The following is a 27,911-nucleotide window of genomic DNA, read 5'->3' as shown; positions in this document are numbered from 1 at the left end:
TAATCATTATAGCTTGCATGTTCACCTTATGGCTGCTGCTGTGTTGCAATATTTTGGGGGAGGGCTTATTTTTGGGGAGGGCTTATTTTAGTGCATGCACTCAAAAGTCTGATTGGGCTTATTATCCGGGTAGGTCTTATTTACAGGGAAACAGGTTACTCAATGGTGAAATGTTAAACATGCTCAAACCCAGTGTTTTTCTTGTAAAATCTGGGTCCTTTTTCTATTCTGAGGATGAGTTTGCAGTTTCTACTTTACCAACATGCCATTTGGGGATTAATAATCATGTGTTTTCCTTTTTAAAATTAAGCAAGATCTGACCTCTTCCTCTGGTGAAACATGGTTATTTCAACAGAATAGCAGAGGCAAAAAGAAGTTACCAAGGTCTGTGGTTGAGATGAAAATGAAAGAAGATTCTGGAAACAACTTAGAAAGAAAAGCTACATATTTGTAAAACAAAGCATCTTACTTAAACAAGAACAATGAATCTTTTCTATGGCTTGATTTGGACTTTATTCCATGGTGAGAACTATTGGAACTGGGGAGTACCGTAGATTAGATTTGGTTTCAGCTACCTGCAACAAAGATATATGCACGTTGGACAATTTAGCCAATGATGTGGAGCACAGTTTCTCTCTGGTCCTTTTGGCAGATGACAAAATTGTGAAAGGAAGGCAGACATACAAATATAGAACATTACAATTTAGGGACATCCATTTATACTTCGAATTGCAATATAGAAACTACAATGCAAGATAGAAACGTATTAGAAGCTTTTGACTACAATTACATCAAGGAATTCAGGTAGGGCTGGGGGATGTTTTAGTCTACTGATCTAATGGCAGCTGGTTTCAGAATACATTGAAAAATTGGTGGGTAAGCAATATACCAGTTTTCTTTCTTTCTTTCTTTCTTTCTTTCTTTCTTTCTTTCTTTCTTTCTTTCTTTCTTTCTTTCTTTCTTTTTTGAAGAATGCATAGCCATTTAAACACCATTCTAAGTAAGTAATATAGATCCATTCTTTCTCAAATATTTTTGTGTTGGGTCAAAGGCAATCATTGATGTTGATGTTTCATATCCATGTTTCAATTTGTTATGTTTTCCTTAATCATCCTGTGTCTGGCAACCTTTTTCAGCCTATTTTCATACATCCTAAACCTCAAATCTGACATCATCAACAATGTTTAAAAGGGGGGGAAATAGCCAGAAGCCTTGAAGACGTCTGGGTAATAGGACAAAGAAGAAATGAAGAGAAATTAAATCCTATAACAATGTTTGAACAATTAAAGATTAAGACTGTAAAAGAAGAAATATAATCTAATGTCTAATCTGTCTAATTTGATCAAGGTTAAAATAAGACATGTTACTTCTGGCTACTCTTTTTGGATTTTCTGCTGCTGAAAGGATTGAAAAAATGTTTTATGGATTTATGTATAGATAAGAGATGGGATATGGGATAAAGCGATAAATGTTTGTAACCTGAGAGGATGAAGAATTACTAAATTTGTTTAAACGTGATGAAAATTCGAAGTCACTTCTTTATATATTTCTTTTCCCTTTACTATGCTCTTACTTTTCTATTTATTCTTTTTCCCCTTTTCCCTTGCCCTTTTTAGTCTTTCTAATGGTTTTTCTTTCTCTAAATTTAGTTTATATTTAATTTTATTATAATAATTGCAAATTCTTAATAAAAATTAGCAAAAGGTTTCTACGGGAGTGGATTAGTGAAATGAGATTGACCAAAGAAAGTCTCCAGCAGTATGAAAGGCAACCCTGATTATCAGCCTTTCTCTAGTGAAAAATCCATTTGTCTAAAATAAATATATTAAAATGGTAATGCATTCACAGGAAAAATGTGCATTGACAAGCCTTCATTAGAGATAGTTATATAAATAAGAAGAAGGACAATCTGTACTCCATTCCAATGTCAAAACCGAAGAGGGCTTAGAAGGGATTCCACATGGCTGGGTACATTCTTGAAAGCTTCCTACTCTTCATTCCTCCTGTTTTCCAAGCTTTGAGCCAGGGTGGCACAGTGGTTAGAGTACTCCAAGCTACTTGTGCTGACTGCCACCAGCAGTTCGACCATTTGATTCTCAACAGGCTCAAGGTTGACTCAGCCTCCCATCCTTCCGAGGTGGGTAAAATGAGGACCCAGATTGTTGGGGGCAATAGGCTGCCTCTGTAAACCGCTTAGAGAGGGCTGTAAAACACTGTGAAGCGGTGTATAAGTCTAAGTGCTAATGCTATTGTTATCTCCTTTTGCCCCACACATTTCTCTCATTTTCCTGGCCCAATTACCTCGGCTGCCTGTGAAATCTCTTTCTCTAAAGAAGTTTCATTCACTCTTGAAATAAGATGCTCACATCTGTCCTGCTAATTCTTTGGTTTGTTTTTATTCCCCCCCATCCAACACACCTTCTTGCTGATTGCTGGGTGTCTTTTTTTCAAATGGAGGCTAACATCTATGAACGTGCTTGCTGAAAATGGATTGCAGGCAGCGACTCCGTTCAGGCACAGGGGAGGCTGATTCATTTTGTCGACTGCTGCATTTCAAATTGAGGGAAATCCATGATGGACTCTCTTTAAGAAAAGTGATTATATAAATCAGCTTTGACTAACCTGGTGTCCTTCAGACATCTGGGACCAAATTTAATAGTTCGCAAGCCTTCTTAACTTGGGGATAACTGAAGATGAACCCTTCTGAAGAGCAATCTGTTTAGGGAAGATGAGTAAATTCTTTCCTCTTTATCCAATTAATTTCATGCAAGCTACAGAAACCTAAGTGGAACTCTGGATGCACTGTATCGCTCTGGGGTCTGTGTTTTTTAAGTAAATCTTTTTAAATTTTTTAAGTAAAAATTGTTGTAACTGTTTTTCAGTTTGCTGGATGCTGGAGCCTCCTGAATTAGTGATTTCATTTTCACCCCATGGGGGCTCAGCGACTATCCGCTGCAAATATAGAGGAGGGGATGAAGAAGCTGTCAAATATTGGTGCAAAGAAGAAAAATTTAGATTCTGTTCTCGTAACCGCACCATCCGAACAACAGGATCAGAGAAAGAGGTGAAGCAGAATGGAATGTTCATCAAAGACCACCATGCCCTTCGTGAATTCAGCGTGGTCATGGAGAACCTCACTCACAATGATGCTGGGACTTACCTATGTGGGGTGGAGAGAAGATATGACATCTGGCAACCAGTGGAACTAATCGTTATTGCAGGTATCCTTTTGCTGTAGTTATTATTTTAGGAAGAGCGTCGTCATGCAACTATAGGAAGATAATGCACTATTGTTTCTATCTAAACACTAGAACTGTGTACAGGTAGCCCTTGACTTACAACCATTTTTTAGTGACCATTCCAAGCTACAACGGCACAGGAAAAAGTGACTTATGGCCATTTTCCAAACTTATCACTATGGTCACATGATCAAAATTCAACTGGCACATGTTTATGCAGGCTGCAGTGCCCCGGGGTCGTGCGATCCCTTTTTGCAACCTTCTGACAAGCAAGGTCAAGCCAAATTCACTGAACCACCGTGTTAGTAACTTCACAACTGTTAACGATGCATTTCACAACCATGGCAAGAAAAGTCACAAAATGGGGCAAAGCTCACTTAACAAATGCCTTGCTTCTTAGCCACAGAAATTTGGGGCTCCGTTGCTGTCATACGTCAAGGACTCCTTGTTGTTATTTGTTATTGGTTTTGCTTAGATTTCAGAGAATTAGTTTCCATTTTAAACGACAACACCATTATAGCCTCTTAATTTTTTAGAAATAATGTAAAGATGTATAAGAGCCGTGGTGTATTACGATGCATTAAGAGCCGTAGTGAGCACAGTGGCTAGAAAGCAGGACTGCAGGGCTAACTCTCTGATCACTCCAGTAGTTCAATTCTGAGCGGCTCAAGATTGACTCAGCCTTCCATCCTTTCCAGGTGGGTAAAATGAGGACCTAGATTGTTGGGGAAAATAAGCTGACTCCGTAAACAGCTTAGAGAGGCATGTAAAAGCACTATGAAGCGGTATATAAGTCTAAGTTCTATTGTTAATGCTATAAACAGTGTTTCACAGCATCCCAGATGCTGCTACTTCTGGAAACTGCATTTAGGGGTATCGCCTGTTGTCCATTAGTATAATTAAAGCATGTACAGTCTTCTTGGAAAGCAATTTGGCTAGAAATAATATCCCAACACAATTATCTTTCAAAGGCACCTTTTAGATAAAATGAAAGGCTGGAGTGAATTGCCAAAGTCCTATTAGTTGTTGTCTCCACCTGCTTTCTAGAGCAATGGCATAATGTACTTCTCCAGGTTGACTTGCCTCCATGGCAGTTATCCATTACTAGAGTGGGGTACAGGAGATTTCTCTGCAGGCATTTCTCTGCAGCCACACAACTCATTGACTTGAGAGTCCTCAATAAAATTCCATGGTGCAGCCAATTTAAAGTTGAGGGTGATACCACTATACCAGGGTGAGAAGAGGATAGGAAAGCAAGTCCAGCAGGAGGAAGTCACAGAATGACAGAGCTTCTCTTGCCTCATCATAGACATCCGCCCATTCTTAGAGCCTTTCTGCCTCTAACTTATATCAGAGGTGTCAAACTCGATTTCATTGAGGGCCGCATCAGTATTGTATTTGACCTTGGGGAGTCGGGGGTGGGTTTGGCCAGGGTGGGCATAGCCAGCTCGATGTCACTCATCAAGACTCCATTTTTGGCCACAATGGCCTCCTGTAGCCCTCTGAAGCCCTCTGCCAGCAAAAACGAAGACTGGGAGGGGGGCTCCATTTCTGCTGGCAGAGGGCTGCTGGAGGCCATTGCGGCCAAAAACAGAGCTCAAAAGGGCCACGCAGAAGCACCACAGGCCGGTCCTTCACTGTTTCTAGGGCAGCCCCGCCGGCCAGATCTAAGGCCTTGAGTTTGACACCCCTGTTTTATTTGCCCAAGCAAAGATAATTCCTCACTGTTTGTATTCTCTTCAATAAATGGTTTACTTTATCATGCAAGACTCGCTTTTATAACAACGGAGGCAAGGTTTTGTCCTAACAATTTTGTGAAGAGAATTGCTTTGTTTTTTGCTCTTTCGAATGACACATTTGTACATGATTAGTAATGTATAATATAATATTCATAAACATTTTAAAAATAGACCATTGTCTGGGTATTTTCAAAGGTGCAGCCAAGATGCACAACACAATACGTGGGATTTTCATCAATTTGGCCACAGATAGAAAGTACATCATGCTTGAACTCATGGATCACTGTGTCCTATATTTTCTAAACTGCATGTTCTAAACAGCAATCTTTATTATTAATATAAACCTTGAAACATTTGGTACCGCTTTTTAATGATTACATAAATCAGGAAATGTGAATGCATTCATTTTTATCTCCTGCATTAGTGTTTGACAAAAGATGTTATTGTCTATAGATGATGTTTCCACAACTACATCTAGAATCGAAGCATATAAAACAGTAGAACCAAGTGAACCTCCGTTATCTCCTGAAAGGTATTCTAATTTCTTGCTTATATTTGATATTCCAAGGAAAATTCCAGATACTTCTTAAGTAAAACAGGATGCCAGGATGTAGCTTAGCAGCAATCTGATTACCTCTAGACAATCTCGCCATCATTACCAAAAGCAAAGATTTGAAAATTCAGAACACATGAAAGGCACTCATTAATTTTCCCCTACTGCATGCCAGGGACCACAATTAGCACACCTTCTTTGTTCCTCTCACTCTATTATTGTCCCCAATTTGGGTCTGAGCCCAGTGCCAAAGCCAATGATGGACGCCAGACACGAAGTGCAGGTTTTCTGATTGCTTTTTATTGGAGTACTCCAAGGAAAAGTGTTCCTGGTCAAAAGGCCGAGAACCAAGAACAAAGGATTAAGAAAGCGTTATACATTTTCACTAAAGGAGAAGATGGGACAAGGTGAAATAATAAGAAATATTGTCTAATAAACATTTTAGCAATAATTCTACAATTTGTTCCATTGGTTTATAGCCGTCCCATTCCTAAGCCTTGACTAATGTATGCTCCAGGAGTTATCTAATAGACATTTCATTTGCTGCCAGCCATCTCTATTCCTAACTTTTAGCTGAGGTTTGTCTAATTCTTGTTACTTTTATCAACTTTCTAACTACCCATAATTGCTACAAGCTTTACACATGCATATTTCCTGTTGATAAGCATTCTTTGTTCTTGCCAGACAGACACACACACATCAATTACAGTCTTCCTGATTTACTTTCAAGTGTGTGCCATGACCTTGCTTTAGCAGCCAGCCCATCACTACCAAAATATGATACTTCATACATTTGTTTATTGCTGCTGAATCTTTAAATTCCATTCTCCACTTACGGTGGGGAGCAGCTAATGCACAAGGAAACATATCAGAAAACACAACAATTAAAATATTTCATAATACTAAGAAACACTCAAGTAAAGCAGAAAATACAAGAACTCTATTAAAATTAGGAAACACTAGAAGAGCTTGTCTGGAATGGTATAAGATCTCTTGCTTGAGCCAGGAATTGGACTAGATGAATTCCAAGGTCCTTTCCAACCCCATTATTCTATGTTCTAGAGCAGGGGTGTCAAACTTGTTTTATTATTATTATTATTATTATTATTATTATTATTATTATTATTGTACAATTGTATCACAGTGGCCAGTTGTTTCGCCGGATTTGGTATTGGTTACTAGTCGGGCCCCACCCAGGGGCCTAGGACGTCGTAACGTATTTTCGTAATATGCGTGCAGATCCAAGCAGTGCGGCTTTTTGCATTTGACTGATGGTGATTTTGTCAATTTTTAACTGTTTTAAATGTAATTCCAGTGCTTTTGGTATAGCACCCAGTGTGCCAATTACCACTGGAATTATCACTGCTGGTTTGTGCCATAGTCGTTGAATTTCGATTTTTAAGTCCTGGTATCTTGCGATTTTTTCATGTTCCTTCTCGGCGACCCTGCTATCACCTGGTATTGCGATGTCTATGATTGTGACCTTATTTTTCTCAACCAGTGTGATGTCTGGTGTATTATGCGCCAGTAGTTTGTCAGTTTGTATACGGAAATCCCACAAGATCTTGACCATCTGATTTTCGGTGACTTTTTCAGGCTGATGTTCCCACCAGTTTGTTGCTGTTTTAATATTATAATTTTTGCACAAATTCCAATGGATCATTTGTGCTATTAAATTGTGCCGCAATTTATAATCAGTCTGCACGATTTTTTTACAGCAGCTGAGTATGTGATCAACAGTTTCATCAGCTTCTTTGCAAAGTCTGCATTTGGCATCATCAGAGGATTTTTCGATTTTGGCCTTAATGGCATTTGTGCGGATAGCTTGTTCTTGCGCAGCCAGGATTAGTGACTCTGTTTCTTTCTTTAATGTACCTGTTGTTAACCATAACCAAGTTTGTTCCCTGTCCACTTTATCTTTTATTTTTTCCAGAAATTGGCCATGCAGTGCTTTGTTCTGCCAACTCTCCATTCTTGATTTTATCACATCTTTTCTGTATTCTTGTTTCGTCTGTTGGGCCTTCAGTAGATTTTTGTTCTTTACTTCGATTAATAGATGTTCTTGACTTTCTTTTAAATAATCAGCCAGTGCATGTTTTTCTTCTTCAACTATTTGCTTCACTTGTAATAATCCTCTGCCACCTGATTTTCGGGGCAGGTACAGTCTATCAGTATCACCACGTGGATGTAAACTGTAGTGCATTGTCATTAGTTTCCTGTTTTTTGGTCCAAAAGGTCCAAATCAGCTTGTGTCCAGTTAACTATACCAGCTGTGTATCTTATAACTGGTATTGCCCAGGTATTTATGGCCTTGATTGTATTTCCACCATTCAATTTAGATTTCAAAATTTTCCTAACTCTGTTGGTGTACTCTCGCCTGACAATAGTTTTTACTTCTCCATGCTTGATGTTATCGAACTGCAGAATGCCTAAGTATTTGTAGGCTTCATTTTCTTTGCATTTAATTAATTGGCCATTGGGCATTTCAATTCCCTCACATGCAGTGATTTTGCCCCTTTTTATGGATACAGTGGCGCATTTTCCCATGCCAAACTGCATTGAAATATCGGTGCTGAATACTCGGACTGTGTTTGTCAATGATTGGATTTCTATTTCTGACTTTCCATAGGGTTTCAAATCATCCATATATAGTAAATGCAAAAATTTTTCAGCTTCTTTGACTGTTTGGTAGCCTAATTTCATTTTTTTTAAGATTACTGATAGTGGGATCATTGCGATGATGAAGAGAAGAGGTGAAAGTGAATCACCCTGGAAAATTCCTCGCTTGATATTAACCATTCCATAGATCTCATTCCCTACTGCCAACTCAGTTCTCCATTGTTTCATCGCCTTTTCAGTAAAGGATGTAATATTTTTGCTAATGCCAGTTATTTCTAAGCATTTTATGATCCAACTATGTGGCAGTGAGTCAAATGCCTTTTTGTAATCAATCCAGACCATATTCAAGTTCGTTTTTCTGTTCTTACAATTTTCTAATATCATTTTATCAATTAGAAGCTGATCTTTTGTGCCCCTGCTCCTTCTTTTGTTGCCTTTTTGCTCTACTGGCAAGATGTTGTTTGTTTCCAAATAATCCATCATGTTATCTGCAATAATGCCTGTGAGTAATTTGAAGGTTGTTGGCAAGCATGTTATTGGTCTGTAGTTTTCAGGTGTTGTTCCTTTAGTTGCATCTTTCTGAATCAAGTATGTTTTTCCAGTTGTCAACCATTCATCAATTTGGCCCTTTTGTAAAATTTCATTCAGTTGCCTGGCCAATATTGCATGTAAACTGGTCAGATATTTGAGCCAGAAACCATGTAATTGGTCCTTTCCAGGTGATGTCCAATTCTTTACCTTTTTAACTCGATTTTTGACCATCTCAGTTGTTATTTCTAATACTTGCATTTGTTTGTTGCCAATGCTTTTCTCAAAGTCATGTATCCACTTTGCTTCCTTGTTGTGGTCCTTTGCATTTTCCCACAATTCTTTCCAGAATTCAACTGTGGCCTGTTTTTCTGGTTTTTCACTTTTGGTGTCACCATTCACATTAAGACTTTGATTAAAAACGCCGTTGGTCTGATCGAAATTGCTGATTTTGTTTATATGGGATGATTCGTGCCTCATATCTTTCAATTTTTCTAGCTGTTGCTGTTATCTGCTGTTTTACAATCTCTACAGCTTCATTGATGTTTCTTGTATCCAATCTATATCTTCTAATTAGCCGATCTATGATTTTGTTGTTTTTAAGCCGTTGCTCATGCATGTTCTTTAAGTTACTAGCATCTGCCCTTAATTTTTTGATTTTTTGTTCTAAACGGATTTTCCACTTTGGCTTTGATGCTTTTTCTGTTGTGTGACTAGGTACTTTAATTTTAATGCCTAGTTCATTAGTGACTATTACAGCTGCGCTGTACATTAACTGGTTTGTTTCCAAGATGGATCCCGGTTCAATTGTTGAAAACACTGCATTAACCATTTTCATGATAGGGGCCAAAATTTTCTTAGGCACAGTTTTTAGTGATGGTAAACGTTGCCTTTCCTCATTAAGCAGAAAATGCTCCATGATCTTATCCTTCAATTCTTTTTGTTTTTGAGTTAGTTCATCAGTTGGTTCAGTGATAACTGGTTCTAGTGGTGGTGATGTTATTTCCTCCCTGAGAGCTTCTTCTGGGAGTTCTACTATAATGTCTTTAGTTGTGTCTTGAATATCAGTTATTTCCGCTTGTGATATTGTTTTTTGGGTTTTGCAATTTGCCTGAATTTCCTCATGTTCAACTTCACTAAACACTTTATTCCGTATAATAAATCGCCTTTGATATGCTAGTCGTTGTTCACTAACATTTGAATCTGGATATTGTTGTTTCCATAATTCATACATTCGCTTTAAATAGCCTCTTTTTTCTGGCTCTGAGTTGTAGTAACAGGCCATTATGGCACGGTTTTCATCTGCACTATATTTTTGTCGTTTTGTTGGCTGGTCCACTTGTAGCCCACTTGTCGACGGATGTCCAGGGACCCCAACATCCGCCGCGGCCCTTTTTAACCCGCGCGACGACCGATGCGGTATGGAATTCTTATTTGTTTTTTTCACCATATTGTATGGGTTGGCGGGTTTGTTTTACGGGACCAGATGCCAACCTGACCCCAACCCTCCTCCTTTCAAATCCGGGCTTGGGACCGACAACGGCGGAGTTATTATTATTATTATTATTATTATTATTATTATTATTATTATTTATAAAATTTATATGCTGCCCAATCCCGAAGGACTCCGGGCGGCTTACAAAAAAGAGGGGAAGATACATAATGAACACATAACGAGGAAAAAACATGGTTTAAAATCACAACACCACATACATTCATTCTAATTGGGGCTGGACCTCAACAGTGAGGTCAAGAGCCCCAGGCCTGCCGGAACAGCCAGGTTTTTACAGCTTTCCTGAAGGCCATGAGAGTGGGTATGGTTCGGATCTCTGGGGGTAGCTGATTCCAAAGAGTCGGAGCAGCCACAGAGAAGGCTCTCCTCCGGGGGCCCGCCAGCTAACACTGTCTGGCTGATGGCATCTGAAGCAGGCCCAATCTGTGGGATCTTACTGGCCGCTGGGAGGTATGTGGCAGTAGGCAGTCTCAAAGGTACACTGGCCCTAAGCCATGTAGGGCTTTAAAGGTAATAACCAACACCTTGAATTGCGTCCGGAGACCAATTAGTAGCCAGTGCAGCTTGCGGAGGACAGGTGTAACATGGGTGTACCTCAGTGCACCCAATATCACTCACGCGGGCGCATTCTGGACTAACTGCAGTCTCCGAACGCTTTTCAAGGTTAGCCCCATGTAGAGCGTGTTGCAATAATCCAGCCTTGAGGTGACAAGGGTGTGAGTAATGGTTTGAAGTGCCTCCCGATCCAAATAGGTGCACCAGATGAACCTGGGCAAAGGCCCCCCTGATCACAGCCGATAGATGATGTTCCAGTTTCAGTTGCAAATCCAGGAGAACCCCCAAATTGCAGACCCTCTCTCAGGGGCGTAAATTTTCACCCACCAGGGTTAAGGATGGACTGTCTAAGCTGTCCTTCGGAGGCAGCATCCAAAGCCACTCAGTCTTATCGGGATTGAGCACAAGTTTGTTCACCCCCATCCAGATCCTAACAGCCTCCAGGCATCAGCACATCATGTCCACCACTACACTGAGCTGCATGGGGCAGAAAGATACAGTTGAGTATCATCTGCATATTGATGGTACTTTACCCCGTGCTGTCGCATGATCTCACCCAGCAGCTTCATGTAGATGTTAAATAGGAGGGGGGACAAGACCGAACCCTGTGGCACATCACATTTGAGGGGCCTAGGGGTCGACCTTTGCCCCCGACCAACACCGACTGTGACCTGTCATGGAGGTAAGATTAGAACCACCGTAATACGGTGCCTCTCACTCCCACATCCCCTAGGCGTTGCAGAAGGATACCATGGTTGATGGTATCGAAGGCCGCTGAGAGGTCAAGAAGCACCAGGATAGGAAAGAAGGTGGGGCTTAGCAGTGAGAAGACGGACTTTCAGGCTGGATCTCCTTCTATTCCGAAGCATTTGGACGGTTCCTTTTTGGACCCAAGCTGTCCCGAAGAGACAGTGAAAGGTAGGGGGAGACCCAGTGGTCCCAGAGACGTTCGCAAAGTCTCTGGGGATCTGGAAAAACCTCCTTTGCCAGTGACTTCCGGATTAGCCACAAGGCTAACTGAAACTGCAGACAGCCCTAAAGAAAGAGGAAAGTGTTTCCAGCTGGTAATAATATTTTATTATTCAGAGACAAACAGACCGCCTAAAAATTTAAACTAATTTAAATTAAAGAACAGAAGAATCTAGCGGCGATTTTGATCTTTTTAATGGTTTTTGGACGGTGGTTATCCTACCTTTTAAATGTTTTAAATGTTATTCACACGGACAATGGATAGATTACTTCAACATCTCCTCTGATCTTCTGCAAGCGGGCTGTAAACCAATTCACTATAATTTGGCTGTTTACAACTTGACACTTTTATTGCTTGGCTGTATTGGCTTAAGATCTGATAAGATTGCACAGCTTCCAGCCTGCTTTTATTTGTAAATACTTCAAAGCTCTCAAGAAAAAAATACTAGCTGCGTACAAACATGGCGTCTATTCAAGCGTCTATTCAAATGATTTTTTCAGCACTACAAAAATTGTCTGACACACAAGATAGAATTCAGAGAAAATTGGATTATTTAGTGTTTTTGGCAACAAAGTATGAGGAAAAAACTGAGAATGTTTTTCAAATACAAAATAAGAATGTCAGAGATAAAGAACCTGATACTCGTGATAATTGGTTTACTTCTGAGGGAGGAAAGAATGGAATGTCTGAAGAGGAATTAAACGGACTGAAAATTTACTTCAAAAGACAGGGCACGGGAGGAGTGGGAAGCATCAAAGAAGCCACAGTTTATGAAATACCATCTGCAAAACATTTGATACCACCACTGAGAATTAAAGACAAACTGATCAAGGAAATAAAGAGGGGGCGGCAACATTATATGAGAGGCATTACAGAGAAAAAAGTGCAAAGATTTCTTTGTATGGACTTGCTCATAAAGATGTTTGGAGAACTGGACCCACAAAAGGCAGCAGATATAAGACTGTTCTGTTATTGGAGAGATACAGGTTGATAGATGGAAGAGTATAACTTAAAATTAGCTAAACTTAGTTAAATTCATTTGCAATAGGTATAGATGAATAAAAATTGATAATGATAGTAATGTATACAATGTTGAGTTGATATGATAAGTAATAATTGGATATGAGAAGGGAAGGTTAGAAATATATTTGGACTATATATAAAGATTATTAATAACAATAATAATTATTATAAAAAATAAAATAAAACTATACACAGTTAAATCTTAACTAATAGGGGGGAAATGCTATGATATAGGATATAATTAAATAAAGAAAGGAGAATGATAATAAATTACATACATGGAGGATTAAATTTTTGGTATTAAATATTATGAATGTTTAGTTAAAACAGGATATGAGGACTTAAAGTTAATGGAGGATTTTATAAATAAGTAAATGAAATGCCAGCATGTGGTTATGGATTAAATCTTTGGTATAGTTAAGGATGAAGGATGTTTAAATAACTGTAGTCAATTAAAAGTGGAGGTATGATGATGTTAATATAGTAAACATTTGAGTTAAGACATTCGAATTAATATGAATTAATGGAAGAGATGCACAAAAACTTTTTGTAACCAGCTGATATACTTTTTTATAACATATACTTGCTGTGTTTTTTTCTTTTTTTTAAATTGTTGTGTATATCAAATATATGTGCATATACAATAGAGAGATACAAAGTGTGTCCGTGGGGGGAAATATAGTTAGGATAGATTAACAAAGGGAAGGGAATAAGAAATGATACTAAATTATATCTGGGTTGGCGGAAGTACCATCCCAAGGAAACATAAATTGAGATTTAAAATAGAAACACCAACAATAGTAGAAAAAGAAAGGGAAAAAGGAGGAGAAAATGAAAGGAAGATGGGGGAAAGAATAAAGAGGTAAGGAGAGGAGGATGGAAAGGAGGGAAAGAGGAGGAGAGAGGGTAGAAAGGGGAAGAGGAAGAGCATGAACAGGAGAAAGGTACAGGAAGAAGGAAGGGGAAGGAGAGGAAGAAGGAGAAATGTAGAGAAGGGAGAGAGGGAGAAAGGAAAGGGAAAGGAAAAGAAGATGGAAGGAAGAGAAAAGGAAGGAAAGAGGGTAGGAAGGGAAAAAGGAAGAGTAGGAGCAAAGGAGAGGCAATGGAAGAAGGAAGGGAAAGGAGAGGAGGAAGGAAGAAAGTAGAGAAGGGAGAGAGGGTGAAAAGAAACAGGTAAGGAGAGAAGGATGGAAAGGAGAGAAAGAGGAGGAGAGAGGGTAGGAAAGGGATGAGGAAGAGCAGGAGTAGGAGAAAGGTACAGGAAGAAGGAAGGGGAAGGAGAGGAAGAAGGTGAAATGTAGAGAAGGGAGAGAGGGAGAAAGGAAAGGGAAAGGAAAAGAAGATGGAAAGGAGAGAAAAGGAAGGAAAGAGGGTAGGAAGGGAAAAAGGAAGAGTAGGAGCGAAGGAGAGGCAATGGAAGAAGGAAGGGAAAGGAGAGCAGAAAGGAAGAAAGTAGAGAAGGGAGGAAGGGAGAAAAGAAAGGGAAAATAAGGTGGTGTTATAACAGGAGGAAGGGATGGTAAATAAAGCAACCCAAACCATATATTATAACCTATTAAATGAAATAATAAATGTATAAGAATGATAAATGTTAAAATGTTTGTAACCAAATGACATGCTATATGTGATGATGGGTTTTTCTTCTGTTTTGTTTTTTGTTTTTTGTTTTTTTTTCATTGTTGTGGGTATGTGTTGTTTATGTAACAAAAAAATAAACTAAAAAAAAAAGAAGCACCAGGATAGAGGAATGTCCTCTATCCCTGGCCCGCCAGAGATCATCAGTCAGGGCGACCAAAGCGGTTTCCGTGCTGTACTCAGGCCTGAAACCGGACTGAAAGGAGTCTAGATAATCCGTTTCATTCAAGGTCCATCGGAGTTGAAGCGCCACCACCTTCTCAACAATCTTCCCCAAAAAAGGAAGGTTGGAGACAGGATGATAGTTTTTCAAAATAGCTGGGTCCAGGGAAGGCTTCTTGTGGAGGGGTCTTACCACTGCTTCCTTTAATGGTTGCGGGAAAGAACCCTCCTGCAAAGATGTGTTAGTAATCGTCTGGAGCCAGCCTCGTGTCATGTCTCTGCTGGTCGAAACCAGCCAGGAGGGGCACGGGTCCAATAAACAGGTGGAGGCACTCATCGCTCCCATGGCCTTGTCCACTTCCTCAGGGGTGACAAATTCAAACTCATCCCAGAAAATCCGATCAAGACTAACCCTCAGCATCTCGGCTGCTACTGCCCAAGCGGAGTCCAGGTCTGTCCGAATCTGAGTGATTTTATCTGACAGAAACTGAACAAACTCCTCAGCTCTTCCCTTCAGGGGTTCCCCCGCCTCCTCATCTTTCAGGAGGGAGCGGGTCACCCTAAACAGGGGGGCTGGGCGAGATTCCGCGGACGCAATAAGAGCGGAAAAATGCATACATTTTGCCGCCCGTATCGCCACTAGGTAAGTCCTGATAAAGGCTCTTAATAGTGATCGATCAGATTCAGAGTTACTAGCCCTCCAACGTTGCTCTAGGCGTCTCTTTTGGTGCTTCATCTCCCGGAGTTCCTCGGTAAACCAAGGTGCCCTTCTGGATCCACTGCCGCGGAGAGGCCTCAAAGGCGCAATCCGATCCAATGCTTCAGCCGCCGCAACGTTCCAGGCAGCGACCAAAGACTCGGTCGGATTGCAGACAAGGGAGTCAGGTATCTCTCCAAGCTCCTTCTGAAATCCCTCCGGGTCCATCAGGTGCCTGGGGCGGAACCACTTAGTCGGCTCCACCTCCCTGCAATGGGGGAGTAGCGTCCTGAAGTCAAGCCTCAGCAAGGAGTGATCTGACCATGACAAGGGTGAGGTCTCTATTCCCCTTAACTCGAGATCACGTCTCCACTGCCCCGAGAGAAATACAAGTTCAAGCGTGTGTCCTGCTCTATGAGTTGGACCCTGAACTACCTGGGTCAAGTCCATGGTTGTCATGGAAGCCATGAACTCCTGTGCCCCATCTGAGTGTTCACCAAGAGATGGCAGATTAAAGTCCCCCAGTACCATTAGTCTGGGGAACTCCACCGCCAACCCAGCTTCTGCCTCTAGCAGCACCGGCAGGGCTGTCGTGACGCAGCTGGGAGGTAGGTACGTCAACAGCAAGCCCAATTGAACCCCTAGGTCCAACTTCAAGAGGAGAGACTCACACCCCACAATCTGAGGCAGGGATCCTGCGAGGAACTAACGACCTTCGGATGATAACTGCTACTCCCCCACCCCCTTCTTTGGTGTCGTGGTTGGTGGAGCACCTGGAACCCATGTGGGCACATTTCTGAGAGGGGGACTCCTCCCTCTTGGCCCAGCCAGGTTTCGGTTATACATGCCAGGTCTGCCTCCTCATCTAATATTAAATTCTGGACGAGGGGAGCTTTGTTCACAACTGACCTGGCATTTAGCAGCAACAACCTGAGACCAGGGCCCTGAACTTCTCTGCCACCAGGTCCTTGAGTTGAGCCTGAGGGGCCGGAACAAGGAATCGCTGTAATGTAGCGAGTCCTTCTTCCCCGGTAATGGCTAGCCCTACAGCTCCTGTCATATCTGCCCCTCCCAGTCATAACTGAAATGCTCTGACATCCCCCCATCCCCGTAGACACCCCCCCAATGGCCCCCATTCTTCCCGGCAGGCCACGGGTACCATTCACTCCAGGATGGGAGGCGAGTCTGCACTCAGTGGAGGGGATTCCAGGTCGCACTCCCGATCCAATCATACTCACCAATTAAACACTCTCTTCAGACACACCCCACAATAGTTATTAAAATACAATAATACAATAATTAAATTAAAAGTGGGCACATTTTCTCTCACATTCATATACTCATACACCCAACAAACCAGCTAAAAAATGCAGTTCCTAAATTGATGGTAATTAAAATAATTTAGGAACGGTAAAAAGATTGGAAGTCCTGATCAGTGGCTCCGAACAGGCTCTCCTCTGCTGTTTCCCGCAGCCTGGCCCGCAGGGAAGGACCTTCATCCGAGCCCCGCAGGGAAGGCGCTCAGTGCGAGTCCGAGGCAGGTGGAGCCGGTGGTAGTTCAGGGGGAGTTCCTTATTCTCCTCGTTCTTCTCCCCTGAGGGGCCTGGAAGTAGTGCAGGAAGTCTGAGGCGGCTGGGGCAGCTGGTGATAGTTGGGGGGGCAGGCTCCCCGTCCTCCTCGTCCTTGTCCTCCCTCTGTGCGGGGACCGTGTGTCACAAGAGCAGCATGTAAAGCAGTTGGTATGGCAAAGGTTCCCCATGGCCTGGCACGCTTGGCTGGCCCCATATACCCCCTTTCCACACTCGATACAAATACCAAAATACTCCTTGCACACGTGCAGCTCCAGCTCCTTCTCCAGGAGGGTTGCATCAGGGTTGTGTTTGACCTCAGAGGGCTGGGGTGTGTGGTCATGGTGGTTGTTGGCGTGTTGGGTGTGGCCATGGTGAACATGACATGGGACTCATGTTGGGGGTACCTGTAGTGGCCAAGTGCTAAGACAGATGTTCCCTGAGATGTTCCCTCACTCTCATTATAATCTCCTTCCTTCCTTCCTTCCTTCCTTCCTTCCTTCCTTCCTTCCTTCCTTCCTTTTCTTCTTTTTCCTTCCCCCTTCATTCTCCTTTCTTCTTCCTTCGCCTCTTTCCTTCTTTTTCTATGTCTTTCCTCTTTCCCTTTCTCCTTTCCTACCCCTTTCTCCTACTGTTTTGTTTTTTATTTGTTTTGATAGCCCTCTGCCAGTGAAAATGGAACTCATTTTGGGCCGTGACAGCCTCCTGCAGCCCTCTGCCAGCAGCCCCACCGAGCTCCATTGTCACTGGCAAAGGCACCACAAGCCAGTCCTTTGCTGTTTCCAGGCCGACCCCACCAGCCAGATCTAAGCATCCTGTGGGCTGGATCCGGCCCACAGGCCTTGAGCTTGACACCCCTGTTCTAGAGCATTCAGAGCCTAAGCTATGTTAGGAAAAAGCCATTTTTGCCAGGAATTCCATAGGTAGTATGTTCTGCTAAAATGATTCTTATACCAGCCAAAAACATTGTATCTCTAGATGGTATAACATAAAGTACAGACCCCATCTATTTTCCTAGCTTACTTGAAGGTATTGGAAACTGTCCACCATTTTATCATTGTTTTTCAGATACTTCTCTGATTTCACTTTCCATTTGAAGAATAGCCTGACTTCCTTGCTGGGTTGAAGGGGTAAGGTGGACTAGGCCAGAGGTCTTCAAACCTGGCAACTTTAAGACTTGTGGACTTCAACTCCCAGAATTCTCCAGCCAGCTTAAAGTTGCCAAGTTTGGGGATCCCTGGACTAGGCCCATAGCACGTCATTTGAGAACTGATATGAACAACCCATGGTAATTCTTTGGAAGTGTTTGCTACATCTTCTCGGACATACCAGACAAATTTACCCTCCCCTAAATATGCTTTTCTATGATGCTTATATCCCCAAATTATTGTATAATTTTAATTTTCTCTGTTGTAATAGATCTTTGCAATGCTTTCTGGATTTTTTTCCTAGCTTCATGCACCATTTACTTCTTCATTTTGGCTCAGAGGTTCCTGACATTTACAAATGAACACTTGATTTTTCTCTGTTAGGTACCTTTTCTTTTGTGACATTATGTATTCATTTCATATTATTTATTTATTATTTATTTATTTATTAGAATATGCATGTGCACATGTACACACATACATATACACATATATACATGGATACATAGACATAGATAGATATCTGTGTGTGTGAGAGAGAGATAAGAGAGGGGGGAGAGAGGGGGGAGAGAGATGAGAGATGAGAGAGAGAGAGAGAGAGGGAGAGGGAGAGAGAGAGATGAGGTAGATGGAGAGTGGAGGTGGGGTATTGTACTTAGAATAGATATCATCACAATATTCAGGGAAGTTCACAGTCCATAAATACAAATAAAATAGCACCATTCATCCCCATAAAATTCCAGAAAGTTACTTTATAACATTGTAATCAAACTCAAAAATAAACACTGAGATTAAAAATAAAATTAAAAATCACCACCAACCAAGTAGCCACGTAGATTCTAAACACTCAATAGAATAAAACGTCTTGCCATATTCCTGAAAATTAATAGACTAAGGACCATCTGGAGGCAAGCTATGTTTATCAGCCACTCCGACAGCCTAACTCTGGGTTCCCCCTCCACCCCTTGTGAATGGATGTGAAGCATCTGTTTCACAGCTGAACACACAGGATATATTTCTGTTTGAAGACGAGGATACCATAAGAGTTAAAACATGTGGACTTCCTAAGTTAACACCAGCACTTTAAATAATGTTTGAAAACCTATTTGCAGACAATGCCAAAGAACAAGTATACCATAGCTGCATTTTCCACCAACTGAAGTTTTTGTATAACTTTCCTAAGCAGCTCCAAATAGAATACAGTAGTCCAACCTCAAGGTAACCAAGGCCTCTGCTCCAGAAAGAACTACAAGTGGCACAGTAGATTAAGCTAGACAAACCCTGGCCATAACATAAATCTGGTCATCAAACAGGAGCCAAGACTCCAGGGAATCCCCAAGTTGTCCACAAACTCACTCTTTCAAGGAAAGTGCATCTTTATCCAGAGCCAGTATAGGAGCTTCCAAGGAACCTACTGATTTCTGGATTAACTACATATTGCCCAGATTTTGTTTTATCCCAGCCAGTTACTCACAGCCTTCAATCACTAGGAGAAGATCTCCAGGGCATCTCCAATGTGACTTGGGCTATAGATCTATAACTGGGTATCAGCAAAATATCAATGATGCCTCACCCCAAACCAACCGTGTGGATTTTTAGATGAAGCTGTCTTCCAACATTGACACACAAAGATGGATCAGGAGTGTTCCCGCCAACTATCTCAGATTTCCGAGCTTAACAAGGTTTGTGGTAGAACTGCCTGCCAAATCACTCAGGTAATCCTCAAGCCCCTGCCCAAAATCAACTGGATCTATCAGGCAGCTGAGATGGATGTGCAATTGAACCTCCATCCTCACAGAGGTCAAAGATGCCAATATGTCATGTCTGGAAAAGTGAATGATTTGGCAAGGGACTTGATCATGATGTCCTATATTTTCAGCTCACATAAAGCTACTCTGACCAGATGCAACTTATATCCACCTGTCCAAGGTGATGGATTAGATGCATTGATTTGAAGTACTTTGTTTCCCTTTCAACTTTTTTTTATCTTCATCCTCTAAGAAAGATTCTTCCTGATCTGGAGGCAGGATTGGGGTTTTTTTTTTTTTTGGTATCTTACCCAGTAAACAAAATCTGACTTCTAGGACTATTCAACCTGTCTGCACCATGATCCTTAGCTCTTCTTTAGAGCTATTTCCACAACCACTTAGATGACATGAATTAGATGGTGAGACATGTAGCAGAATTTCTAATAGTGATCATAAATTATAAGTAGATCTATATAAAAGGAGATGGTTCTTTAAATAGCCTGAGTGCAGACACAAATGATGTGTAAATAATAAAAAATAATATTTTGAGTACAGGAGAGTCATCCTACTCCTTGATGGACAATAAACAGCACAATAATGGCCGATGATGGTGAAGCAAATATGGGACCTCATTTGTTCTATTTGTACTAAAAGATCAATGTAAATTAAAAGCGAAATAAATGAGTGCCTTATCTATACTTATTTTACTTGTCATAATGAAGAACAATTTAAAAAATAATGTTGGCACTTTTCTCTGTTTAGAAAACTCAGAAACCTTGATTTTATCCTGCTCATCTTCAAAATACCAATCTTTTTAATTATGCTGGCTGCTATACTTTGGGTGCATATATGGTACAGGAGAGGAAAACACCCCAGTGTCCCGATTCCAGAAACAGAAGGAGCCAAAGGATAACTAATCATTTCATTCAATTGCATCATTAACTTCCAGATTTTCCAGGTATGTCAGGACAATTTGCAAGTAGTTTGAAGGTAGATCAGACAAATTTTGTGTCTCTCCAGTGCTGAAATCCAATTTTGTGTAAGAAAGCTTACCTAGATTCTTAAGATTGGATAAGTTCTTCATAAATATGGGTTGTTATTCTAAATTGAGTCAGATCAGATTTCCCAGAAATGTTATCGCATCAGCCACAGCACAGACACAAGATAATTCTTTTGCCAACCATGTGTATCTATTATAGTCATTTGCGAAATCTTTTATATTGACCTATAAAAATATATCAAGCTACCTAGATTGTTTATTGCTACCAAACTGTCAAACTGTCTGACTCTGACATTATTTCCTACATAATAATACATACATACTCTAAAAACAAGCCAGTAATCATTAATAGCCGGAGCAACCATTTATACAATTGCAGATTTTTTTTCATGATCAAAAATAGCTCTTGAAGGTCATAGAAATATCAAGATAATAAGGACTAAAGGCAATTATTCAGATATTATTCCTTTAATAAATAATATTTTTGTTGCTTTCTAGTAGCTGTCACTTTCTCACCTTGGAGAGATCCAAGAACTTGACCTGCTGATTTTACACCAAGAAGTTTTATGAGTGCTCAAATAATGATGGCTGGGGCCAGGATCTTCCCAACGACTTTACGAAAGACTCGGAGAGAAGAAAAAAAGCTTTGGTTAATCTACATCATTCAATGGTAAATCAGCAACATAACCAGAGAAAATGCATAGCTGAAGTTGAAGCTTTCATTCTTCTTTGCTTATGGACTCTTTTACTACCAATTTGGGCACGCTCCCGTGTGTGCTTGCGCGCGTGTGCGACAATTCTGCTCATGCACAAAAGTGTCCAGGCGGGTGGGCAGAGCCTCCCACTATCACTACTACCGGTTCGGCCGATCCGGACTGAACTGGCAGGAACCCACCTCTGTATTTTACCCTTCTTATCGCCCTCTTTCATCTCCTGAACATACTTTACATGGTCTGTAGCTCAACTGTGCTTTTTCGAAAGGCATCTGGGCTATGCTTTTTCCCTTGAGGAAGAAGATGTTTCACTTCTCATCCAAGAAGCTTCATCAGTTCTGAGTGGATGGTGAGGGGGGAATGAAAGGATTCTCAGAACTAATCCTTCTGAGAACTAATTCTCCCATCCCCCACCAGCTCAAACTGATGAAGCTTCTTGGATGAGAAGCAAAATGTCTTGTCTTCCTCAAGCGGAAAAAAAATACATAGTCCAGTTACCTTTTGAAAAAGCACATTTGAGACAACCATATCCTGGATGACTGAAATCTCCATAGACATGGTCTGTAGCTGCCTTCTCAACATTTGAACTACAATTCCCAGCATCCATCTCCATCACCATCACCATTCATCATTTAGCTAGGGATGCTTATATAAGTAAATGTATTACATTTTCAATCTCCAAGGTCTTTCAGCAGGATTTATTAGGTCAGATTAATTCTTAAGTCTATTCTCAATAGCTGCAACTGCTGAAACATTTGCTTTCTGATTTAATACAGGGGAGAAAAACAATTTAGGCTCCACAGAGCCATCTAGGCAAGATAGAGGAAAGCCATGGTAGTCCAAAATCTGATAACTGTTACATAGGTTTTTGTGAACTACAGCTGCCTGGTGAGCTACAGCAGATGGAATGAGCTGTGTCTCACAATGGCACATAATAAAAGGTGTGCACCTATCACTCAGGGTGATAGAAAAAAGTATGTATCTGCATTTGTAAGGGAAACTTCGGAAATAAATTTGGCTTTGCTGGTTTTTGTTTTTAATAGTAAGTGTACTTATAAGTGTAAATATTCTTGCTATCTAGTGACCATCATTGTGCACCAAGACAGCAATCACTGTCCCCGTCTTTGCCAACTTTTGTAGTTTTTTCAAAGAAAAAGAGATTAGCACTATAGGTAGAAAGGGAGGGGGAGTGACAACACAATGGAACTACTATTCTTGCTTACTCCTGGGCCACTCTTGCCAGATGAGAACAATAAATATAGCTCAATGCATCCTAGGCTCCATTTCCCATACAGCATAAATAAATATATGTAAATATATGTATTCTGTACAGTAAATGTCAGAATTCTGTTGAAGATGACAGTAAATCTAAAAAAAAATTAAATTGTCAATAGAAGACATAAATGGCAGTAATAACAATGGTAGTAGTGCAAATGAATTGTAATGCCATCATCATGATGGGATATTTACCAGTAAATTTACCAGTAAAAGTTCAGTCTTTTCCAAACTGGTATCCTCCAAATAAGTGACGTGCGGTGAGGTTTATGGTTGGTGAGGCAAGAGCGCGGCAGCCGCGAGAACGTACCCGTCACTACCGTGCTCCCCCCCTCACCCCCCGCCTCCTCCTCTTTTCTTCAACTCCTGCCAACCTCCCTGCTTCCCCGCGTCTCCATCTGCATATGAATCGCGCCTGCATGAAGCGATCCCGCTGCTGACAAAGCCATATAGAAGCCGCAGGAAAACGGCCGCCTCCATTCAGGGCTCAGCCAGTTGCAGGAAAGCCCCCCCCCTATGCCCCCTCCCCACAAAACCTGCTCGGGGCGCCCTTGGTGCCAACCAAGAGCCAACCCAATTAATTCCCCTTCGCCTCCATAGCCCATTAAAGCTTCGGTCCAGCTGGCATTTCCCCCTGGCACGTCGCTCTCTGCTTGGCAATGTCATCCTTTATTTTTAAAAAAATAAGTAAAAAGTGGGAACCTGGTTGGAAGTGGGAGGTTTTTTTGGGGAGGGGGGGTTGGGAGAAGGAGAAGGGCGCCTCGAAAAGAAAAGCAGAGGTTGAATCATGCCGTGGCTAGCGGGGGCCCGATTCTTCGTTAGCGGATGTTCATGAAATGGCTTGGGGGGAGGGAACACCTGCAGTGGACGGGGATGGAGGAGGTGGGAGAGCGTGGCAGTGGCGGGGACGTTCTTGCCGCTGTGTTCGACAAGCATCTCGCGTTTATGGCTGACATAAACGCGAGAAGCCTGTCGGACACAGCAGCAGGGGTGTTGCTTCTCGCCGCTGCCGCGCTCTGCCACCTTGCTCCCCCGCCTCCTCCGTCCCCCGCCACAGGTACATTCCGAAAGACTCGGGCCACTGAAAATCAGAAAGGCACGTGGAAATCCACAATTGCAACCCGACAAACACATTTAGGAGAGTGGGATCACTCCAGTTCGCGGGTGGGCAAAGTTGGGGTGGGGGGAGAATCTCCCGGAGATTGTTCTGTAAATTTGCTTTTGCAGACAGGTTTGTTTGGGTTTTTTTAGTTGCATCGAGCCCTTTCAGGGTATACTTCACGGGGAAGTATTTAACTGCTCCAGCTTGAAAATCAAACTCCCCCGGCGGCTTTTTCGGTTTCTTTCGCCCTTTCTTTTGCCCTTTTGAGCATCTTCCCTGCCTCCGATCGCTGTCAGGGGATCGGGAACCGCGTTTTGCCCCTTTTATTTCATAATAGAAATATAAATAAGCCGGGATTCGTTCGCGGTAACATCGAAAACACGCTTGTCTACCCCACGTATTTAAACCCAAATACCAAAGCAGCCAAAAAAGCGACCTTGCCAAAGCGAGAGAAAACCCGTTTCCAGGACAGAAAAGGGCAACGCTCCAGATTTATTGCTGACAAAAATCACATTCCCCCCTACCTCATTAACCCAAGAAGAAGTGGTCCCAAAGGTGCTTTTTTTTTCCAAAAGGCGAGTTGACTTTCTTGGGGTATTTCCCCCCCCCCCTTTGAACACGTTTCGCTTCTCATCCATGAAGCTTTCGGTTCTTCTATCCTCTTGCATGACAAGAAAAATGTCTGAAAGGGGGGGGGCATAAAGTCCACTCTCCTTTGGAAAAAGCGCAGATCTGAATGATTGAGAACCTCTCCGTAGAGATAATGGTAAAAGGTTGGAAAAACCAAAGAAACTTTACTTGCACGCTGGAGAGTTGAACTTGCTCGGAGCATGAACTTTTCCAACACACGTGCGTTTTACAAGCAAGACTCCTGCTGCTAGATTGCGCAGTCACTCAAGTGCAAGGCATGATTCGCTGCTTCCAGATCAGGAGGCAGGAGAATCAGTGCCTCCTTTGCATATGAATTTTTTTGCTTTTTAACTCTTTCTTAACTTTTAAAAGGCGAAAAATTCCATATGCAAAGGAGGCCCTGAGTTCTCTGGCCTCCTCCTATAGTTAACACTGAGAGCAGACACCAAGCCACTGTGACTTGAAATCTGGTAGCAACTATCCTGGCCTTAATTATTTAAAAAAAATTCTTTAAAATTCTTTCCTTGCCTCAGGAGACTGGTGAGGCCCTGCCTCCCCTGCCTCTAGTGACTGCACATCCCTGCTCCAAATGTCTACAAAGATTCTCAGTCATCCAGGTCATGGTTGTCCCAAAGGTGCTTTTTCAAGAGGCAACTGGACTTTTTGGATTTTCTTTTTTTTTCTTTGAAGACATTTTGTTTCTCATCCAAGAAGCTTCTTGCATGAGATGTCAAAGTCTTCAAAGAAAAACCTGGAAGTACAGTTGCCTCTTGAAAAAGCCCTTTTGGGATACTCTCAAAATGTTTTGGACTATAGTTCCTACAAACATTCCCAAGAAAATTGCAGGGACTCTGTCAGGCAGAGTCAAAACTGATTCCAAAGCACACAGACACACAAGGGACAAAGCTTGTTGGATGAGGAGTATCACTGCAATCATACTATCCATAAATGTACATATGTAATCTACTGAGCGTACTCAGATAATGTTGAGCTTTCTGCAAACATCAGAAACATTTTTTTTCACAAACTCTAAACCTGACCACTGGCCCCAGTGGGTTTCACACCGAATGTTATGAGGTATTTCCAGCTGATAGATTTTAGTTTTTACTGGAGTCATTTGGAAATGAGTGGCTAGGAAGATGACAAGATGACAAGATTGAGCTGTTTGAATGAACCACGTTTAAGCCATTTCCTTTGATGATAAGATCATCATTCATGAATCAATCCATTTCCCCCCCTGTACTAGGACTGATATGTCTAGTGAGCTCACTAACCTCAGAAGTCAATAGAACATGTCAGCAGGTATTTCACAAATAATGATTCCAAGTTACAATACCTTTGGCTCTTTTCTGCACACCTCAATTCCAATGCAAACTGCTCAAAAAGTCTCCAGAGACAATCACGCTGCTTTCTCAATAGCAGCACTCGTATCCATTCCTGTCCCTCAAAAATAGTTGATCGTTTGTGCTTGCAGTGTAATGAACCAGAAGGTTGGATTTGTCCTGACATACTAATGGTGGGTTAAAGGTTGCTGGACAAGTAGTCTTTTGAGGTGAAACAAATCTCACCAAATATATGCTAAATCTCTAGCACAGGATTGGCTAGCTGGGGAATTCTGGGAGTTGAAGTCCACAGGTCTTGTAGTTGCCAAGATTGGACAACACTGCTCTACTGGGAATGCTATGCTGAATTTTTGATAGCATCTTACCGCCAATCACTGACATTTGTGTGTGTGCACATGTACGGTAAGCCTTTGGAGCTAGACAGCAGTGAGGCAGAGGAACAGCTGGAACCTGTTCCCAGTGTGCGCATGCACAGAGCTGCCAGAAGACAAGAACAGGTGAGAAAAGAGTGTTGACTTGGGAGTAAAGCCACAGGTGTACGGTGAATGGGCCCTCCCATAGGAAATAAAAGAGGAGTGAAAGGGGAATGGGCTTTTGCAGGAAACAATTCGTTTGTTCGTTCGTTAGTTCATTTCAGGAATGTGAAGACTTGTCCATGAATCTCAGAGACTCTGTGCCAAGTCTTTCCTCGCACAGCACTGCGTTTGGAAAATATTTTCATGGCAGCTTTCCAAGCTAGATAAGGTCTGTGGTCATAACTTCACCTTTGAAAGACTGTTTACCAGGCCTTTGCTGAATATGAATGAGAGGAATTCACATTAGTTTAATAAAGTTTGAGTTTGAGTTGAGTTTATTGGTTTTGTATGCCGCCCACTCCTGAAGGACTCCGGGCGGCTTACAATAAAAAGGGAAGGGGGGATAAATAAGACAATACAAAATACAACAATGTTCACAATTAAAGTGGGGCTGGAACAGCCAGAACTTAGTAGCTTTACGGAAGGCTGGGAGGGTAGTAAGGGTCCGGATCTCAATGGGGAGGTCGTTCCAGAGGGCCGGAGCTGCAACAGAGAAGGCCCTCCCCTGGGGGGGTCGCCAGCCAGCATTGGCTGGCAGATGGAATCAGAGAAGGCCAAGTCTGTGCGATCGAATCGGTCTTTGGGAGGTAATTCGCAGGAGGCGGTCTCTCAGGTACCCAGGTCTGATGCCATGCAGGGCTTCAAAAGTAACGACTAGCACCTTGAAGTGTGTCCGGAGACCAATGGGCAGCCAGTGCAGCTCGCGGAGGATAGGTGTAACGTGGGTGTACCTAGGTGCACCCACAATTGCTCATGCGGCTGCATTCTGGACTAACTGAAGTCTTCGAACGCTCTTCAAGGGCAGCCCCATGTAGAGCGTGTTACAGTAATCCAGTCTTGAGGTGACGAGGGTGTGAGTGACTATCCGAAGGGCCTCCCGGTCCAGGTAGGGTCGCAATTGGTGCACCAGGCGAACCTGGGCAAAGGTCCCCCTGGTCACAGCTGACAAATGATGTTCTAACGTCAGCTGTAGATCCAGGAGGACTCCCAAATTGCGAACCCTCTCTGAGGGGCGTATGATTTCACCCCCCAGGCTAAGGGATGGAATAGCTGGACCATTTTTGGGAGGGAGCATCAATAGCCACTCGGTATTGTCAGGATTGAGCGCAAGCTTGTTCATTCCCATTCAGACCCTAACAGCCTCCAGGCACTGGCACATTACTTCTACCGCTTCACTGAGTTGGCACGGGGCGGACAGATACAGTTGTGTGTCGTCCGCATATTGGTGGTATTTAATCCCGTGCCATCGTATGACCCATACACCCGACAAGCTCTGGAGCAGGGATCCTACGAGGAACTAATGACCATCGGATGATGACAGCCACTCCCCCACCCCTTCTCTGGGGTCGCGGCTGATGAAGCACCTGAAACCCTTCTGGGCACATTTCAGTGAGGGGGACTCCTCCCTCCGGGCCCAGCCAGGTTTCAGTAATACATGCCAGGTCTGCCCCCTCGTCTAAAATTAGGTCCCGGACGAGGGGAGCTTTGTGAACCACAGACCTGGCATTTAGCAACAACAGCCTGAGACCAGGGCCCTGACAACTCTCGCAATCTGGCCCTGGAGTGGAACTAACAG

At 42.3% G+C, this 27,911-nt stretch overlaps 1 protein-coding gene across 1 annotated transcript; it reads left to right on the top strand.

Moving 5' to 3' along the window:
* The first annotated feature begins 422 nt into the window (after window positions 1-422).
* LOC116523915 (CMRF35-like molecule 5) lies at window positions 423-21,721 on the top strand. Its single transcript, XM_032239008.1, has 6 exons — window positions 423-522; window positions 2,883-3,221; window positions 5,174-5,265; window positions 5,416-5,510; window positions 20,460-20,655; window positions 21,196-21,721. The coding sequence occupies exons 1-5, from the start codon at window positions 483-485 to the stop codon at window positions 20,608-20,610; spliced, it is 717 nt and encodes a 238-aa protein (XP_032094899.1). The 5' UTR covers window positions 423-482; the 3' UTR covers window positions 20,611-20,655; window positions 21,196-21,721.
* The last annotated feature ends 6,190 nt before the right edge of the window (window positions 21,722-27,911 follow it).

Source organism: Thamnophis elegans, chromosome 2 (genome assembly GCF_009769535.1).
Source record: "Thamnophis elegans isolate rThaEle1 chromosome 2, rThaEle1.pri, whole genome shotgun sequence".
NCBI lineage: Eukaryota > Metazoa > Chordata > Lepidosauria > Squamata > Colubridae > Thamnophis > Thamnophis elegans.
This window is presented reverse-complemented; position numbering and strand designations above follow the sequence as displayed.